Source organism: Otolemur garnettii, unplaced genomic scaffold (genome assembly GCF_000181295.1).
Source record: "Otolemur garnettii isolate 467f Iridium unplaced genomic scaffold, OtoGar3 scaffold00022, whole genome shotgun sequence".
NCBI lineage: Eukaryota > Metazoa > Chordata > Mammalia > Primates > Galagidae > Otolemur > Otolemur garnettii.
The window spans coordinates 17,307,041-17,327,327 of record NW_003852417.1 but is presented as its reverse complement, the minus strand read 5'-3'; the positions used below and the strand labels follow the sequence as shown (position 1 = coordinate 17,327,327).

Genomic DNA, 20,287 nt, shown 5'->3' with positions numbered 1-20,287 from the left:
TTGTAGTCCTAGCGACTTGGGAGGTTGAGGCAAGAGAATTGCTTGAGCCCAACAGTTTGAGATTGCTATGAGCTATGACGCCACGGTATTCTACCAATTGTGACAAAGTAAGATACTATCTCAAAAAAAAAGAGTTCATTGTACTATACTCTCTACTTTTTTATATTTTTAACATTTCCATAAGTAAAACTAAAACAATTTAAAGCGCACATAAGTTCTAATCAAAACAGCGTGACGGTAAAGAAGAAATGACGAAAACTAACAAAAATATTATAGTAATGTTGAAAATTTAAGACAGAACACATACTTACCACCTGGCTAATGTCATATCCCCATGGCAGGAAAAGAATCCCTGTGTTATACTTTTCCCAGTGGGACAGGATGAAAGAAAACAAAACTACCCATAGTAAGAGATAAAGAACAAAAGCACTGACACCAGTTGATCCTCGTCCAAAGATGGAATACACAGTTACAACAAAGTAAACACATGACCAACTATCTAGGCCATGGTCAAAAAGTTCCCCTAAGGGAGTGCTGGAATTGGTTCTACGAGCTTGTTTTCCATCCACACCATCTGCAACAAAAAACATATACCACAGGAAAAGTTGAATACAGGTACCAGTGTGGAGAAAATCTCTAATAAACTGGAAGAAAAAACAAAACATACCACATACCACAGGAATGTTAAATATAGCTGCCAATCATCTTTAATTCCTAGAATTCGAAGATTTTACAAATACAACTTTAATTTCTTAAAGTTTAATCTAAAAATCAAAATGTTTTATCACTAAAGGGGGTGTCAACTTCAGATTTGAGAAAGACGCATGCTAGCTGGATTCAACACTCAATTGGGTTGTTCTACTAGCTATGAATTCTTAAGCCTTCAGAGAATACTCAGTAGCTATTCATTATAATTTCTCTAACTTCTTCTTGCTACAGGATCCAAAAGTAATTTAGTTATAGTATCTATTTCGGCTCAGCCCCCATAGCACCGTGGTTACAATGCCAGCCATATACACAGAAGTTGGTGGGTTCTGGGCAGCACCTGTGGCTCAGTGAGCAGGGCGCTGGCCCCATATACGGAGGATGGCTTGCTCGAATCCGGCCCCGGCCAAACTGCAACAAAAAAAATAGCTGGGCATTGTAGCAGGCGCCTATAGTCCCAGCTACTTGGGAGGCTGAGGCAAGAGAATCACCTAAGGTCAAGAGCTGGAGGTTGCTGCGAGAATGACAGCAGCATCTACCAAGGTGAGACAAAGTGAGACTCTTGTCTGTAAAAAAAAAAGAAGTTGGTGGGTTCAAACCCAGCCCAGGCCAGCTAAAACAACGATAACAACTGCAACAAAAAACAGCCAGGCATTGTGGCAGGCACCTATAGTCCCAGTTACCTGGGAGGCTGAGGCAAGAGAATTAATTGCTTAAGCCCAAGAGCTGGAGGTTGCTGTGAGCTGTGATGCCACTGCACTCTACCGAGGGTGACAAAGTAAGATTCTGTCTCAAAAAAAAAAAAAATTCCTATTTCATCCTATTTCAAATTATATTCACTTTGGTGTGGGCGGGGCAGAGGCAGGGTCTCACTATGTTGCCCAGACTGGTCTTGAATCCCTGGCCCTAACTGATCCTCAGGCTCTCAAAGTACTGGGTCTACATGTGAAACACTGCACCCAGCCTCCACTCGCTTCTTTACCATCTACTGCCTCCTTCACAATTTTAAGTGCTTTCACAAAATGCACTTAGTAGGTGCTCAAGCAAATATAAGAATTGATATTTGTGCAATGCATTATTCTTGGTGCTATAAAGATTGTAAGAATCTTGAAATAAATTTTGTGCTCTCAGAATATTTACAATTGAGAAAGGGACAAAACCATGATAAAGATATGGTATATGACAAACCACAAAAGAATACAGAAAGGGGCTCGGTGCCTGTGGCTCAAGTGGCTAAGGCGCCAGCCACATACACCCAAGCTGGCGGGTTCGAATCCAGCCCGGGCCCACCAAACAACAATGAGGGCTGCAACCAAAAAATAGTCGGGCGTTGTGGTGAGCACCTATAGTCCCAGCTACTTGAGAGTCACTTGAGTCCAGGAGTTGGAGGTTGCTGTGAGCTGTGATGCCACAGCACTCTACCCAGGGCGACAGCTTGAGGCTTTGTCTCAAAAAAAAAAAAAAAAAAGAATACAGAAAGGAAAAGTTTCTCTTCAGCCTAAGATAATCTAGAATGACTTTTCAGGTAAGACGAAACGTTAGCAGGGAACAAAGAATGAGTTGGATTTCAGTAGATAAGTGATAAAGGAGTATACTCTTTCAAGAGGAGGGAGTGTTATCAGCAAAAAACACCAAGATGGAAAAGCACAATGCATGTTCCGAAAATGCCAAGTAGTTTAGTTTGACTAGAAACTAGTACGTAAAGAGGGCAGTACTCATATAGAAAAAGGCTAGAAAGCAGGTATGAGCCAGTTTAAAAGTTTTAGTGAGTATGGGAAGTTATCAAAGATATCTGAGTAGGGAAATGACAAAAATGAAAGCAAATAGGAAGAGTCACCAGAGTCAGTATGAATGACAGGCTAGAGAGAGGGACACAATTGAGATGGAATGCCATGAGAATAAAAGGCTAGGGGAAGGTGATACATTAAAGAAGTGAAAAGGACAGAATACACAAAGGGTAAGATGTAAGGCCTCAGGGACAGAGGGACAATCTCCTAGTTTCTAGTCCGGATAACTAAGAGAGTGGTAGTATTAACAGAAAGAAGGAGGTGAGGTCTGTTGGAAAAGATGCAAAGGATAATTGTAGACAGTGAAATTGAAGTGTTGGCAGAATATCCACATGGTGATGTCAAGCATCTCAATCCAAGGGTACTTAAAATCAACTCAGTAGACATGGGCTAGATATAAACATGGGAATCATCTTAAGAAAAAATGTTAAGTCAGAATCAGGATTACCAAGGGAATGAAGAGAAGAGAGAATAAGACTATAGCACAATGAAATTTCTTCATTTAGGAGCAGAAACAGAGGACCCTGTTAGAGAGAACCTGCCCCATTTAATTATAAAATTTTCCCCCAAAAAGAAATAGCTTTGTTAACTAAGTACATAAGGATTAGGCTACTTGTAAAGACTCAGATTTAAGGAATTAAAATTCCTATAATTACAGGGTTTATTGTGCTTGCCATAGTATTATCTCCAGTGCCTAGCTCAGTCTGTGGCAAAAAGGACCTTTATAAATATAGTTGAAGGAATGTATGAAAGGATGAATCCCAAACTCCTGCCCAAATACCACAGATCTCTGTTATACAAGGTTTGGGAAAGTTTTACCCCTAAGTAGCTAAAATATTTCCTAAAAGCTTTTTGATTATTCACTGGGCTAATAATTTCCTATTTTCAGTATAACTCCGATGTAGTTATTGCAATACTGAATTTATGAACTATTAATTAGGTTTTATACATTTTCACACCTAACCCATTCTAACCACCCAAGTCTGAGGTCTAGACACATATTTCAGGGGATTTTTTCCTAAAAAGGTAATTCAGGACATATGCTATATGAGAAACTCCCCCAAATAGGACCTAGGGCAGCATCCTTTAATCAAACACATTAATATTTTTGTAGCAAAACACAAGAACAATCCCACTAAGTAGTATAAAGATTATATCAACTTCCTTATGTCAGTTCAAGACAGGTTTTGCAGCAAGTAGCTCATATTAGGACAAGATTTCTGCCAGAAAATTGGAGACCTGAAACAATAGGTAGATAGTATAGCCAAAGGCTCCATTCCTCTTGGTAGTCCTTCACAACCAAATTCTTCAGCAGCTTCCCCCACGTAAACATAAATGATGTCTTATTCCAAAGACTGGCAAATATATACATATTTTTTTGAGTCTCACTATGTCGCCCTCAGTAGAGTACCATGGCATCACAGCTCATAGCAACCTCTAACTCCTGGGCTTGAGCGATTCTCTTGCCTCAGCCTTCCAAGAAGCTGGGGCCACAAGCACCCACCACGATGCCTGGCCGGCCCAGGCTGTGTTTGAACCCGCAAGCTTCGGTTTATGTAGCTAGTGCCGTAACCACTGTGCTCTGGGCATTGAGCCAGCAAATATTTTTTGTTCGAGCCAGCAATTTTTTTTTTTTATTTTACATACACATGTGTTTATTAGGTTTCTACTTTTTCCCTTCACAAAATTAAAAAGGCTTAAAACTTAATAACAATAACAATGTTTAAGATAAGGACTAGAAACAAAAACCTCGTAAAGAACGAACAAAGATAAATATATTCAGAAAAGAAATCAGACTGGCAAATGTTTTTTGTTAAGCACCAGGTGACAAATAGTTTAAGCTTTGTGGGACATGCATTCTCTGTTACATCTACTCAACTGTGTCTTTTAACACACAGTAAAGCAACTACTGACAGTATATAAAGGAATAAGCATAGCTATGTTCCAATACAATTTTACTTACAAAAATAGGTAATGGGGCAGATTTGGCTTGCAAATAGTTCTTATTTTGTGACTCCCTAGCAATAAATGACAATAGTTTTCACAGAGAAACTCAAAAACATTTATCAATTTGAACGGTATACTAATAAACTCTAGTTAAAAATAAATTAAGCTTAAGAGATAATGTTACTATAATTTAGTGGGTCTCCTTGCTGATTCACTAGCTGCTGACTAAAATGAGTATTTACCAATTGCTTACCTAGAGTGTAGGCTACAAAGTTGAGGATGCCCACTACAATCCAAACCCAATCAGGTACATGCTTGTGACCTGGTGCTGCAAAGGAAAACAACTCAGATTTTAATACAGTTTAATTAAGTACAATAGTTCTTAGCATATACTGCATGAGAAATGTGTCTATTTGTTAATCAGAGGTTAAAGTACTTGACAATATATTTTGCATACAGAACTAGGTAACTATTAATATAGAGTAGATCAGGAAATTCTGACAAAACCAAAAAAGTAACTTATCAGCCCCTCACAAAGAGTAAGCATTTATTTTGAGCTTTTATAATTCATGATTGAGTGTTTATCTTTACTTGAAAATTACTTATGTGCCTAGAATGAAAAATAATACATTTTTGGAATTTAAAAAGTGACTGTGTTAATCCTTATTGTTTCTGATTAAATGATAAACATGTACTGAGCCTTCACCCTATACTTTCTCAGCAGTATCAATTAGCTAAACAACCATATGATTTAGACAGATTACCTCAACCGGATGATTTGGGCATCAGAATCATTCTGAAATGCCTAGACCTTACTTTTTTCCTTATGATAAAACAACTAAGAATCAGGAAGTCTGGGTTCTAGACCGGGCCCTGTTATCAACCAACAGTGTGGCTTTAAATACACCACTTAATCTCTCCTGTCTTGCATCTCCTAGACATTAGATATAGATAATGGTTTACTGGTCCTTTAAGTTCTGTGATTTGCGAAAACATTTACATAGTTTTAGTTCTCTTAATAGCTAAGTAATTAATCTTATTTAGAGTAGTCAAAACAATATTTCTAGTTACAAAGATACCTTTTAGGGTGTCAAGGATTAAAATATGTACATATAAAAAAGAACACATTACCCAAACCATGCTGAATGAATTTTTTCTTTCTTTTTTTTTTTCTTTTTTTGGAAACAGAGTCTCACTCTGTACCCTGTGTTGTGTCATGGTGTCATCATACCTCTTAACAACCTCAAACTCCTGGGCTCAAGCGATCTTCCTGCCTCAAGCCTCTCAAATAGCTAGAACGACAGATGCCAGCCAGAACACCTAGCTAGTTTTTTTTCTACTTTCAGTAAAGGTGGGGCCTCATTCTTGCTGAGGCTAGTTTTGAACTCCTGAGCTTAAGCAATCTGCCTGTCTTGGACTCCCAGAATACCAGAATTACGGGCATGAGCCATCATGCCTGGCATCATGCTTAATGAAATTTAATCTTACTTATTCATGTGGTATTTTATGATCTTTTCATGCTTCAGAGTTAACACTTAAGACTTGAATTGCCATTTTATTACTTGTACAGAATCTATGGCTAGGCTCGCCCCCTGTGGCTCAGCAGTTAGGGCACCAGCCACATACACAGGAGCTGGTGAGTTTGAACCAGGCCTGGGGCTGCCAAAACAAAAATGACAAAAAAAATGACAACAACAACAAAAAGAAACTAGTCGGGCATTGTGGCGAGCACCTGTAGTCTCAGCTACTTGGGAGTCTAAGGCAAGAGAATCATTTAAGTCCAAGAGTGTGGGTGGCACCTGTGGCTCAAAGGAGTAGGGTGAGGGTGCCAGCCCCATATGCTGGAGGTGGCAGGTTCAAACCCAGCCCTGGCCAAGAAAAAAAAAGAAAGTAAAGTCTAAGAGTTTGAGGTTCTTGTGAGCTGTGATGCTACAGCACTCCACTGAGAGTGACATAGTGAGACTCTGTCTCAAAAAAAAAAAAAAATCTGGCTTGATGCCTGTGGCTCAAGTGGCTAAGGCACCAGCCACATACACCTGAGCTGGCAGGTTCAAATTCAGCCAAGGCCTGCCAAATAACGATGGCTGCAACCACAAAAAAAAACAGCCAGGCATTGTGGCAGGCGCCTGTAGTCCCAGCTACTTGGGAGGTGGAGGCAGGAGAATCGCTTGAGCCCAGGATGTGAGCTGTGATGCCACAGCACTCTATGCAGGGCGATAGCTTGAGGCTCTGCCTCAAAAAAAAAAAAATCCTGCCTCCCACTATCCGTTCCTCAACCCCAATACATTTCTGATTCTTCTATGGCCTAGGGCACAAGCTAAGGGGAGGACTGAGTAAAGACAGGAACAAGTATGAGAGAAGATGCTGGAGAGGGTGGAGAGGGTAGAAGCAGGCTGAATGCTGGCTCCAAAAGCACCTCCTCTCTCCCTCCCTCAATAAGAATCCAAACTTACCAATACATAGTTAAGGTCTAAGACCATTTTCAGAGGAAACTGGGAGTCATTAAAGGCAAGTGGGGATGCTGAACAGAAGGAAAGTTCACACTTCTTTTAGAAGAAAGGGGATTTTTCTTCCATGACTGGAAAAGGGAAAGGCAAATGGGCGGTGCCTATGGCTCAGCGGGTAGGGCGCCGGCCCCATATACCCAGGGTGGCGGGTTCAAACCCAGCCCCGGAAAAACTGTAACAAAAGAATAGCTAGGCGTTGTGGCAGGCGCCTGTAGTCCCAGCTACTCGGGAGGCTGAGGCAAGAGAATCACCTAAGCCCAGGAGTTGGAGGTTGCTGTGAGCTGTGTGAGGCCACGGCACTCAGTGCTGGGGGTGGGAGGGCATGACAGAGTGAAACTCTGTCTCTACAAAAAATAAAAAAGAAAGAAAAAAAGGAAAGGGAAAGGGGAAAGGATATTTCTAGAATTGTCAGGTATGTTGAGTCCTACTTGTATTCATTTTCAGGCAAAGTTTCATGATCTTAATTTTCCATCTTCACATAAATCCAATTAATTCTTTGCCAAACCTCATTGCCTTTTTAGACAGCCTACCTATATTCAACAGGCAAGGTGATGTTGTATTTCTAGAACTTAATGGAAACATACATAACATTGTGAAAACATAACTTAGCTTTTATATACAATTCTGACATCTTAAATACCAACATAATATCCAAAATTTTGAGAAATATAAGCATTTTAATAGAATCAGAAAATAACCAATCACATCTCATTCTTCTCTACTCAGACATTTTAAATTTTATATTAAAACAGTATTCTTACCTGAAGCATAAAAGTCAGGATCAAAGTATGCCATAAGTAGAAAATTAAATACAACCAGTAGAAAGCCAGAAAAAGTTATCAGATTGGGAGCCAGCCAAGTAGGAAACACCTATTTTTTAAAAAAAATTATAACATAATTAAAGCACAGAAATATCTGTCCAATAGATACAACATGCAAATTAATAATAAATTTTATAATTTATAATTTTGTAATTTTATAATAAGCTATAAACCTCAAACATTATATACAGGAGTTACACACATCAAAATAAAAACCATCTGGGCAGTGCCTGTGCCTCAGTGAGTAGGGCACCGGTCCCATATACCTAGGGTTGTGGGTTCAAACCTGGCCCCAGCCAAACTGCAACAAAATATAGCTGAGCATTGGCTCAGTGCCTGTGGCTCAAGTGGCTAAGGTGCCAGCCACATACACCTAAGGTGGCAGGTTTGAATCCAGCCCAGGCCTGACAAAACAACAATGACAGCTACAACCAAAAAAAAATAGCCAGGCGTTGGGGCGGGCGCCTGTGGTCCCAGCTATGTGGGAGGCAGAGGCAGGAGACTCGCTTGAGCCCAGGAGTTAGAGGTTGCTGTGAGTTGTGATACCATGGTACTCTACCCAGGGGGACAGCTTGAGGCTCTGTCTCAACCAAAAAAAAAAAATAGCTGGGCATTATGGCAGGCGCCTGTAGTCCCAGCTACTTGGGAGGCTGAGGCTCTGTCTCTAGAAAAATAAATAAATAAAAACCATCTAAAAATTAAAAAACTATAATCTCTGTTAGCATTTCTTTCTTCTTCCTGTCCTCTATATTTTAAATAGCTCTATAATCAGTAAATTTTTATAATCATAACATTAAATCTGCTTAGAGGCTTGGTGCCTATAGCACAGTGGTTATGGCCACATACACCAAGGCTGGTGGGCTGGAAGCCGGCCACAGCCAGCTAAACAATGACAACTGCAACAAAATATAGTCAGGCGTTATGGCGGGTGCCTAAGGCCCAGCTACTTGGGAGGCTGAGGCAAGAGAATCACTTAAGCCCAGGAGTTGGAGGTTGCTGTGAGCTGTGATGCCACAGCACTCTACCAAGGGCAACATAGTGAGATTCTGTCTCAAAAAATAAATAAATAAAAACAAATAAATATGTGGCGGGCGCCTATATTCCCAGCTACTCGGGAGGCTGAGGCAAGACAATCTTCTAAGCCCAGGAGTAGGTTGCTATGAGCTATGTGACGCCACAGGACTCTACTGAGGGCAATAAAGTGAGACTCTGTCTCTACAAATAATAATAATAATAATAAATAAAAATTAATAAATAAAAGTAATAATAAATCTACTTGAGAAAATTTTTCAAGGTGCTGGCCCCATATACCAAGTGTGGCAGGTTCAAACCCGTCCCCGACCAAACTGCAACAAAACGCTGGGGCATTGTGGCAGGCACCTGTAGTCCCAGCTACTCGGGAGGCTGAGGCAAGAGAATCGCCTAAGCCCAGGAGTTGAAGGTTGCTGTGAGCTGTGTGACGCCACAGCACTCTACTGAGGGCAATAAAGTGAGACTCTGTGCAAAAAAAAAAGAAAAGAAAAAAGAAAAAAATAATTTTCAAGGCATTTTACAAAAATGATAAATTAGAGTATAAACTTATATTTCAATAATGAGGTAAACCAAAACATCTGTGACTAAGAGAAGGGTAGTTTCTCTAATGATCTTATTAAACTGAGAGTTGCCATCTGTAATACTTCATAAAATAGGTTTTAATATTTAAAACTTAACTCAAACAAAATGCACATGCCTATTAATTATCTTACCTTGACTATAGTGTTCCAAAATGGATGCATGACATACAGAGAAAGCGGATTGGTATCTACAGCACTGTACTGTTAAGAAATGTAATAAAATACTCAGAGTTAATGCTTGCCTACTAGAAAACAGAACAGTATTTCTCAAATGAAAATACACAAAAATAACCAGCAGAATATGTCTATTCATATCATGTTCTTATTTAAGTAACAAAACTGAAATAGCAATATAAATGGGGCAAAGACTGTCAACACAGTGGGCCACAGGGAAGTCTAAAGATCAACCCCAAAGCATGGAATTAAGCATACAGGGTTATTTCATTAGCACATTCTCATCCAGAGTCCAAATTACAGGATAATCACTGACTTATCCTCCTCTCTCAATGGACTTTTGTATTACAGTGTTTCAGTACAGAAATTTATATTGCTTGCATGGTCTCACTTAAACCGAATCAGTAAAATGTACACTGCATGCCTTCAAACACTGACCACATACCTTCTCAACCTCCTTCATCCCTCTCAACTTTTAGTAATCTAGGTATTCCCCTTGATACCATTACTAATATGACCTTGGGCAAGTGACTTAACCTCTCTGCCTTAGTTTCTTCTCCTGGATAACAAGAATGATAGCCCTATCTCAAAAACTGTCATAAGAATTAGCTAAATTGACCGGGAGGCAGTGGCTCACGTCCATCCATAATCCTAGCACTCTGGGAGGCCACGGCGGGTGGATTGCTTGAGAGTTCATGAGTTTGAGAAGCCTGAGCAAAGAGTGAGACCCCCATCCCTACTAAAAAAAATAAGAAAAAACTGAGGCAAGAGGATCAATCACTTGAGTCCAAGAGTTGGAGGTTGCTGTGAGCTATGATGATGCCATGGCACTCTACCCAGGGCAACAGCTTGAGATCTGTCTCAAAATAAAAAAAACAAAGAAATAAAAATAAAGAATTAGCTAAGTTAACATATGTGAAGCCTTAGTACCTGGCCCACAGAAAGAGCTACATAGGTATTAGCTATTATTAAATGTGTTTTGAGGCTCGGCACCCATAGCACAGTGGTTACGGCGCTAGCCACATACACCGAAGTTGGCAGCTAATCAACAATGACAACTGCAACAAAAAATAACTGGGCATGCAGAGGGCATCTGTAGTCCCAGCTACTTGAGAGGCTGAGGCAACAGAATCACTTAAGCCCAAGAGTTTGAGGTTGCTGTGAGCTGTGACACCATGATACTCTACCAAGGATGACATAATGAAACTGTCTCAAAAAAATAAAAAAATTTTAAAAACTGTGTTTTGAGTACCAAAGGAATGAAGGACAGATCCCTGTATACCATGTGAAAGTGGACTGCATAAATATGCAGAGATAAATAGGGTAGGGTTGTGCAGTAATGAAGCTTATTCCCCAATTACTGAGCTATTTACATTTAGTAAGACTTCAAAGGAAATTTTAACAGATATACATGTATAAATATGTAAAAATTTCAAGAGTCATGTTGATAACTTATTCATCTGACATGCACACCCTGGAGTACCTGGCATGAAGAAAGCATCCTGCTAGGTATAGGGAAGAAGGGATATGAAACTGGTAACAGACAATTCATGCCCTCCAGAAGTTCACAGTACTATCTAAATAGCATCACCTAATTCACCCATCTGACATTTATTTATTTATTCACTTATTTTTTGCAGTTTTTGGTGGGGGCTGTGTTTGAACCCGCCACCCAATAAAAAGAAAATGTTTATGGCAGTGTCTATGGCTCAGTGATTAGGGCGCTGGCCCCATATACCAAGGGCGGCGGGTTCAAACCCAGACCTGGCCTAACTGCAACAATAACAACAAAAAACAGTCCGGTATTGTGGCAGGCGCCTGTAGTCCCAGCTACTCCAGAGGCTGAGACAAGAGAATCACATAAGCCCAAGAGCTAGAGGTTGCTGTGAGCTGTGATGCCACTGGACTCTACTCAGAGCAATGAAGTAAGACTCTGTCTCTAAAAAAAAAAAAAAAGAAAAGAAAAGAAAATGTTTAAAATACTGCTAGCAAAAAGAGTCAACCAGTAAGTCAAACATTTATTCAACAGACTCCATGTCTAAGGTTTTCCATTTATCCAAGCCATTCTGACTAAAATGGAATAGCTAGGACAAAAGACAGGAGAAGGTAGTAGTGAGAAAATGATGATGAACAATGTGGTTTGCTTCCACTTGCCAGAGTCAGAAGCTCTGGAGCTGCATCCAGATTCTCAGTAAGAGCCTACATAAATTAATACAGTATGGTTTCACTTTGCCCACAGTCATCCACAATTGGAAAATGGGTTGAGTACAGTATGCTAAAATATTTTAAGGGAGACCAAGTTCACATAACTTTTATTAAAAAAGTATACTGGTATGATTGTTCTATTATTAGTTATTGTTAATTTCTTAATTAATGTGCCTAATTTATAAATTAAACTTTATTATAGGTATATATGTATAGCGAAAAATGGTATATACAGTTCATCCCCCACCTCCCCACATCCATGGGGGATTGGTTCCAGAATCTGTGACAGATACTAAAATACACAGATATGCAAGTCTCCTATATAAAATGGCATAGTATTTGCATATAACCTCCTCCTGTATGCTTTATTTATTTTCTCATTTTTCTTTGTGTTCACTCTCATATACTTTAAATTATCTCTAGATTACGTATAATACTTAATACAAAGTAAATGCTATGTAGGCCAGGTGCAGTAGTTCACATCTGTATTCACAGCACTTTGGGAGGCTAGGAGTTCATGACCAGCCTGGGCAATGTAGTAAGGCTCCAGCTCTACAAAATTAAAAAAATTAGTAGGGTTGGTGGCACACGCCTGTAGTCCTAGCTACTTAGGAGACTGAGGCAGGAGGATGGCTAGAGTCCAGGAGTTCAAGGCTATAATGAGCTATGATCATGCCACTGCACTCTAGCTTAGACAGAGTAAGATCCTAGCTCTTAAAAAAAAAAAACTACGTAAATGGTTGTTATATCATATTAGTTTATTTATATTTTTTATTGTGGTTTATAAAAAATATTCTTTTTCTTTTTTTTTTTTTTGTAAAGACAGTCTCACTTTATCACCCTCAGCAGAGTGCCATGGTATCACACAGCTCACAGCAACCTCCAACCACTGGGCTTAGGCGATTCTCTTGCCTCAACCTCCCGAGTAGCTAAGACTACAGGCACCCATCACAACGCACAGCTATTTTTTTGTTGCAGTTTGGCCAGGCCTGCCACCCTTGGTATATGGAGCCGGCGCCCTACCCACTGAGCCACAGGCACTGCCCATTAGGAAATATTTTCATAGTTGGTTGAATCCATAGATGTGGGAGAACCTACATACGGACACAGCCTACTATAGAGGGTTTGGCACCATCTGTGGTTCCAGGCAACCATCCTTGTGGCTCTTTGAACGTAAAAGAAAAGGGGGAACAACTATACTACTATTCTTAGTAAATATTCACTGACCTTTCAATTCTTACTAAACTTTCAACTTTCACTTGAAAAGTACTCTACAGTTTACAGAGCCTTTGCACATAATAGATATCACCACAATGGAACCTCGGCAGAATGGAGGACTTCTAAACTAACAGGATCTCGTAAATTTAAGTCTTTAGACCTGAGGACTTGGAACCAATATGAACTCCTAAAGGCTGCCAATGACAGGTAGGCAGGCCCTGGTCTCCTCTATTTCACAAAATTCTGCACTAGAACCACATATGGAGTTAGCAGGTCACATAAGTTGGAACATTGTCCACTTTAAGTCTACTATCTAAGTGCAAAGTACAGAAGTTCTAAAAAGTTCAAATGGTGGGTGGCGCCTGTAGCTCAAAAGAGTAGGGCGCTGGCCCCATATGCTGGAGGTGGCAGGTTCAAATCCAGCCCCGGCCAATAACTGAAAAAAAAAAAGTTCAAATGGTTTAACACATCACATGGATACCTAGCATGGTGTACAAAATACTATACAATGTTCTTAATTCAAATGTTTGCTGAACTGAGTCTCATTTAGCAGCTTTCTATAATTTTAATTCAGATGCAAAAGAAGGTCTTTAACAAATGCTATTTTTATTTGAAAAGCTCTCTATTTAGGGGTGGCACCTGTGGCTCAAGTAGTAGGGCACTGGCTCCATATATCGGAGGTGGCAGGTTCAGACCCAGCCCTGGCCAAAAACTGCAAAAAAAAAAAGTTCCTCTATTTAAATTCTGAAGTTTTAATGCTAAATTTCTGCTTTAGAAGACCAGTAGAAGTATGAAAAAGCAAAAAAAAAAAAAAAAAAAAAGCATGAAGACTTCGCACCTGTAGCTCAAGTAAGTGGCTAAGGTGTCAGCCACATACATCAGAGCTGGCAGGTTCAAATTCAGCCCAGGCCCAGCAAACAACAATGGCAACTACAACCAAAAAATAGCTAAGCATTATGGCAGGTGCCTGTAGTCCCAGCTGCTTGGGAGGCTGAGGTAAGAGAATCACTTAAGCCCAGGAGTTGTAAGCTGTGATGACACAGCACTCCACCCAAGGTGATTACTTGAGGCTCTGTCTCAAAAAAAGAAAAAAAAAAAAGCATGAAAAGTACAACCTAAATATGAGAAGCACAGTTCACCTAAATGCATTTCAGTTTGTTGACATTCAGTAACAGCAGATGAGCTCAAGTACAACAAGAAAAGATTAATACATACCTGAGATTACAAAAGGCAACAAAAATAAACCTAAAAACTCTGTTCTTGCCTTACAAACCTGAGTATTTTTCAACATCATACACCGCTTGCTATAAACAAGCTCTAAGCTACCTTGTAGCATGAATAGCAGGAAGAATGACTTAATCTCAAACATGCATGAAAAAAATGCACAAAATACAAACTTTTAAAGGTATTAAACTACATTTAGGTTATCGTTAATGCTTGTCAAATGTACAGTAAAACCTCTGTAAGCTGACCACCCAAGGGACTATAACAAACTGGTCAACATAGAGAGATGGTCAACATAAGAAACCCAGCCTGCTGTACTGACACATACCATGTGATGCATGTCCAGTCTATGAAAATTAAATCACTTAATTTAAGGAAAGGTGATCAACTACAGAGGTTCTACTGTATTTTTATTTATTCCCTTGGAATGATATTTTGGCATAAACCAGAAAATGTGAATAAGGTAGATGATCCAATTAACATCTACTGTGACTTGCCTTGCTCTACAATCTATAAACCTAAGTGAGCAGGTTTAGCCAGCTGGAAAAATACTTGCGTATCACAGCCTAAGTTTGAGAGAATCTTTCCAAGGCAAAAACCTCAGAACCGGCTCAGCGCCTATAGCTCAACCAGCTAAGGCGCCAGCCACGTACACCTAAGGTGGCGGGTTCGAATCCCCAGCCCGGACCCGCCAAACAACAATGACGGCTGCAACCAAAAAATAGCCAGGCGTTGTGGCGGGCGCCTGTGGTCCCAGCTACTTGGGAGGCGGAGGCAGGAGACTCACTTGAGCCTAGGAGTTGGAGGTTGCTGTGAGCTGTAATGCCACGGCACTCTACCCAGGGGGACAGCTTGAGGCTCTGTCTCAAAAAAAAAAACCTCAGAACCATAAGAGTGCTCAGAGGATATCTAACCTAATACATGTCTGATCCCCCCAAAACAAAGCACATGAGTGGGACAGAAAGTCTGAATGGTCAGAGACTGTGTCTCTAAAGAGGGCATGTTTAAGCTGAGTCCTCAAAGATGAGAAGATAGTTAGGTAAAGAATGTATAAAGGTACTGGACATAATAGCAAGGGGAAGAAGCCAGTCATCAAAGAGGTCATACTTTTGTAGATACTATTTATATGAACTTCAAAAATAGATAATTTATGGCAAAAGAAGTCATAATGGTAGTTTGTGGAGAGAGACCAAATGGGGACCTTCTGAGGTGCTAGTAGTAATTCTGTATCTTGATCTGGATGGTAGCGGCATAGGAATATATACATAAAAAATGCACTAAGTTATACGCTTATGATCTTAAAAGTATTAATTACATATAATTTATACATACAAAGAAAAAGAGGAAGTAATGAATATACCTATGTGTAACCATGCACTTGTTTGTTAAGGGTAAGGGAGATACAGGCCAAGAAATACCTTCCAGGTAAAGAGAACAACAAAATATACAAAGATTGCAAAGCTAGAAATATTTAAAATGCTGAAGGAAGGCCAGTGTGGCCACAGCTCAGTAAGGAAGATTGACATGAAGTAAGACTGGAGAGTTGAGTGGATGCCACCCAGCAGGGCCACACGAGTTGGATTTTATTCTATGCACAATGCGTATATATTTCACATACACATATATATATATTATATATACATATATTTAATATTTTAAAAGGATCATTCATTCTGATTTATATTTTTTTAAGGCTCAGTCTGATTAAAGAGTAGAAAATGGATCAAAGGGGGACAAAAGTACAAATGGAGAGACCAGTTAAAAAGCTGTTAAAGTGGCTCAGCGCCTATAGCTCAAGTGGCGAAGGCGTCAGCCACATGCACCAGAGCTGGCAGGTTCAAATCCAGCCCGGGCCCACCAAACAACTATGACAACTGCAACCAAAAAATAGCTAAGTGTTGTGATGGGTGCCTGTAGTCCCAGCTACTTGGGAGGCTGAGGCAAGAGAATCGCTTAAGCCCAGGAGTTGGCAGTTGCTGTGAGATGTAATGCCAAGGCACTCTACCCAGCTTGAGGCTCTGTTTCAAAAAAAAAAAAAAAACTGTTAAAGTTCCTCAGGCAAGTGACAATGGGGTTTAGACTAGGAGCAGAACAATGACTTCTAAAATACTGATAAAATACCCTATCAAGTACCCATTTTTCAGATGGACATTAGAGATGTGAGGTCCCTCACCCCCACTTAATCTAAGAAGGAACTTGGCTCTAACATAAGGAAAGTTATGAAATTACCTCCTTGTACTTAAAATTGCTTCCTTTATTCAGGACTGTATTTAAATCCCTTCTGTGTGCTGATAAGAAAACTGAGCTGACACACCTGCACTAAATACTGAGCTTTGGACAACTTAATCATCACATGGAGGCTGCTGTCCCAAGTAATGCTCTATTATCTATAGGAAGCAGATTTGCCCTACTTTGACTTCTAATCAACATAAGGAGAAGAGGACTCTTACTATCAAATGATTTTTAATACAAGGCCTGTGGTTACCTACCTGAAATACAAACTTAGTGTTTATAAGACATATTTAGTTAACTACGGAAATCCATTAAATGTGTCTTGAGTACAAACTAGTAATAGTTCATAAACTGTAATAGTGTTAATCATTTCAGATGTAAGCAAACTCAAAATGACATTTCTTTTTTTTTTGAGACAGTCTCACTTTGTTACCTTTGGTAGAGTGCCGTGGCATCACAGCTTTCAAACTGTTGGGCTTAAGCGATTCTCTTGCCTCAGCCTTCTAAGTAGTTGGGAGGGACTACAGGAGCCCACCAAAACACCCGGCTATATCTCTGTTGTTGTAGTTGTCATTGTTGTTTTGGCAGGCCCAGGCTGGGTTCGAACCAGTCAGCCCAGGTGCATGTGGACGGCACCCTAGCCTTTGAGCCACAAGTGCTGAACCTCAAAATGACATTTCTGATTTTTTAAAATTGTTTCCAAAATTCTTGAGTTCAAAATCATCCATGGCTATTTTGTTTTTTGATTAAAAATTGGCCTGGGCCACCTAAACAACAATGACAACTGCAACAAAAAAATAGCCGGGCGTTGTGGTGGGCACCTGTAATCCCAGCCACTTAGGAGGCTAAGGCAAGAGGATCACTTAAGCCCAAGTGTTTGAGGTTGCTGTGTGCTGTAAGGCCAAGGCATTCTGCCAAGGGCAACACAGTGAGACACTGTCTCAAAAAAAAAAAAAAAATAGTTCACAAACGGGTTCACGGTATGAATTATATTTATTGTTCATATTACCTTTCTAGACATAGTGAAATAAACACTCATCATGAGTCTCAAGAGCTCAGGAGAGAGAAAAAGAAATGTCTGCTCTTTTTCCCCCTCTCCTGAACAATGAAGCTCAAGATCTAGTATAGTACTGGTATGGTACTAAGGTCTGGCCCTTGCCAACAGGTTGCATGACTCAATCACATTTAGCTGTAAGTCTTTAAAGGGCCAGAATATGTTGTGATTCATACCTATGAATATTCAGGATCACATATGTGAACAAGTGTTCTACCAGTCCTGGAGCAGAGGTCTTTAGCAATGGCATTTCACTCCTCTGGGCTAGTTTTCCTTCCACCTGGCTAACTTAAGTCATTTAGACCCAGCTACTCAGCAGGCTGAGGCAAGAGGATCATATGAGCCCAGGAATCTGAGGTTGCAGTGAGCTATGATGATGCCACTGTACTCTAGCCTGGACAACACAGTGAGACCCTGTCTCAAAACAAAACACAAGAAAAAACATAAAACGAGAGCTGCCAATTATTAAAAATTGTTACTCATTCAACAAATACCAAGGAAGTCAAAAGAAAGGCTGTTCACATACAACGTGGGATGAACTAAGTCCTAGGATATAAAGAAAGGGTTGAGAGTATGAAGAAAAACTTTCCAATCTGATCTTTTCTGCTTTTCGTACAAAGCAGCTCAATAAACACATCTGAATGTTTGCACATATAAAAAATGTATGGACTACTTTGCATATTTATTAAAGTAGTAGTTTAGAGGTAATCTGTCAGTGATGAGAGGAAATGTCAATCCCTTCCCCAAATCTACTTTGCCCCAGAAAGTAGTAATCCAAAGTAATTTTTAACTTCACAACAGGAAGCTCAGTGGTTAGGGTACCGGCCACATACACCGGGGCACCAGCCACATACACCGGGGCTGGTGGGTTCAAACCCAGCCCAGGCCTGCTACACAACAATGACAAATGCAAAACAAAAATTGCTGGGCGTTGTAGCAGGCACCTGTAGTCCCAGCTACTTGGGAGGCTGAGGCAAGAGAATCGCTCAAGCCCAAGAGTTCGAGGTTGCTGTGAGCTCAAAAAGCAAACAAACTTCACAACAGGACATTTCTCTACTCTTCTCCTATTAACAATGCCAAGTTTTATAGTTTCCAAAGGTTAATTATCAGATAAGGTTCCCTTATCAGACACCATAAAATACGGAATGTTCCAAAAGTCTCTATACACTATCTCTATACTAATGTATATCTCTATACATTATCTTCGAAAATGTTCACCACTGAGTGGGAGAGAAGACGTCATGCTGGGGGTGTGGGAAGAAAGAGGTGGCCAACACGAACATTTTAAAAAATTCTGCAATGATTATTTTATAAATAAAGGTATACTTACCTGCAATTTCACACTTTCCCTACATATGGTGACTTTTGGGACACCCTGTAGAATAAGGTACATTGTCCCCTCCCATGTGACAGACCAAGAAAAGGCCATAAAATTCAGACATTAACAAAGCTAGTAAACAGGAAGGTCTGAACTATAAATTCTGAGTTCAACAAAAATCAAGCCATCTCAGGGCACTTCTATGAAATTAATCACTTTCTTTTAAACCAGATTACTTGAGCCTGTCATGGCTCAAGTACAACCATGGGTTACCTAGATCCAATGTATTGAAATCAGAACTCCCACAATATCTTCCAAACACATTTTCCTGTCTTCCAATACGTGGCAGATACATCCTAAGATGACCCATAGTGAGTGACACCCATGTATGATCCATCTCTGGCCTTGATGTTTCATTCTACTCCCTTGAGGGCAGAGCCAAGAGAATACAGCATAGGTGACAGATGTCACTACCTTGACTAGGACACAGTAATATGGCAAAGGTGGTGAGATGTCACTTCCATGACTATTATTTTGTTACAGAAAACTCCATCTTAGCAGTTTGGATAACAGTCTCCTGCAGATCTTTAAGAAACAAATAGCAATGACAGCAAATAGCAAAGACAAGAATTCCCTATGGAAGAGGAACCCAGTCTGTGAATGGAAACGCAGCTTGATACCTTAATAGTGGCCTGATGAGACCTCAAGCAGAGGAACCAGTTAACTAATGCCCAGACTCCAGACCCATAGAAACTGTGAGGGTAAATGGGTACTGTTTTACAAGAAGTCTGTGCTAAGCTGTTAATCAGCAATAGAAAACTAATACACAATTCTGAAGACACTATATAATCATCTTTTCTCAGCAGAAAGACATCTGGAAGCTCAAAATCAAGTTTGATTTACATTACTGTAACATTCATATACTGGCCCTTAAACATTGGGCCAATAAATCAAGGTTATCATTGGCCCAATGTTTAAGGGCCAATATATGAACATTACAGTTATACAACTTCCTACTCCTTTTTATTTCTTACTTTTATTAACTGTGAGAAAAGAAAAATAGCTCAGAGTAGTCTGAGCTTGTGAGGTATGCAAAATTTACTTGGCCCAGAGACCAGATTAGCAAGAATTCAGTGATCTCCCCACCCATCTAACTCCCCATCCGACCCTCCCATCCCGTCCCCCACACCCACACCTGGGCAATTATTTAAAATAACTTTGTACTGGACTAGCTGTCTCACCTATTATCTTCCTGCTAATGACAAAGTAGACCAAATCAACAGCTTGTGTTATTTTAATATAATTCTTCGTAGACAATTCAGGAATTGCTGCTTCTTTTCCTTTAAAACTCCACTTTGTAGGCTTGGAGCCTGGAGCTAGGAGTGGCTAGAGTGCCAGCCACATTCACCGGAGCTAACAGATTCAAATCCAGCCTGGGCCTGCCAAACAACAATGGCAACTACAACCAAAAAAAAAAAAAAA

The 20,287-nt window shown here is 40.0% G+C and overlaps 1 protein-coding gene across 1 annotated transcript in view; it reads right to left on the bottom strand.

Annotated features, from left to right (window-relative positions):
• The window catches only part of SELENOI (selenoprotein I), a 55,513-nt gene that overhangs the window by 27,630 nt on the left and 7,596 nt on the right, over positions 1-20,287 (bottom strand). The window contains exons 2-5 of the mRNA XM_012803732.2: positions 9,513-9,581; positions 7,708-7,816; positions 4,693-4,767; positions 312-574 (exon numbers count right to left, since the gene is read on the bottom strand). Of these exons, the coding sequence (XP_012659186.2) occupies positions 312-574; positions 4,693-4,767; positions 7,708-7,816; positions 9,513-9,581 (516 nt within the window). The remainder of the gene's footprint in view (positions 1-311; positions 575-4,692; positions 4,768-7,707; positions 7,817-9,512; positions 9,582-20,287) is intronic.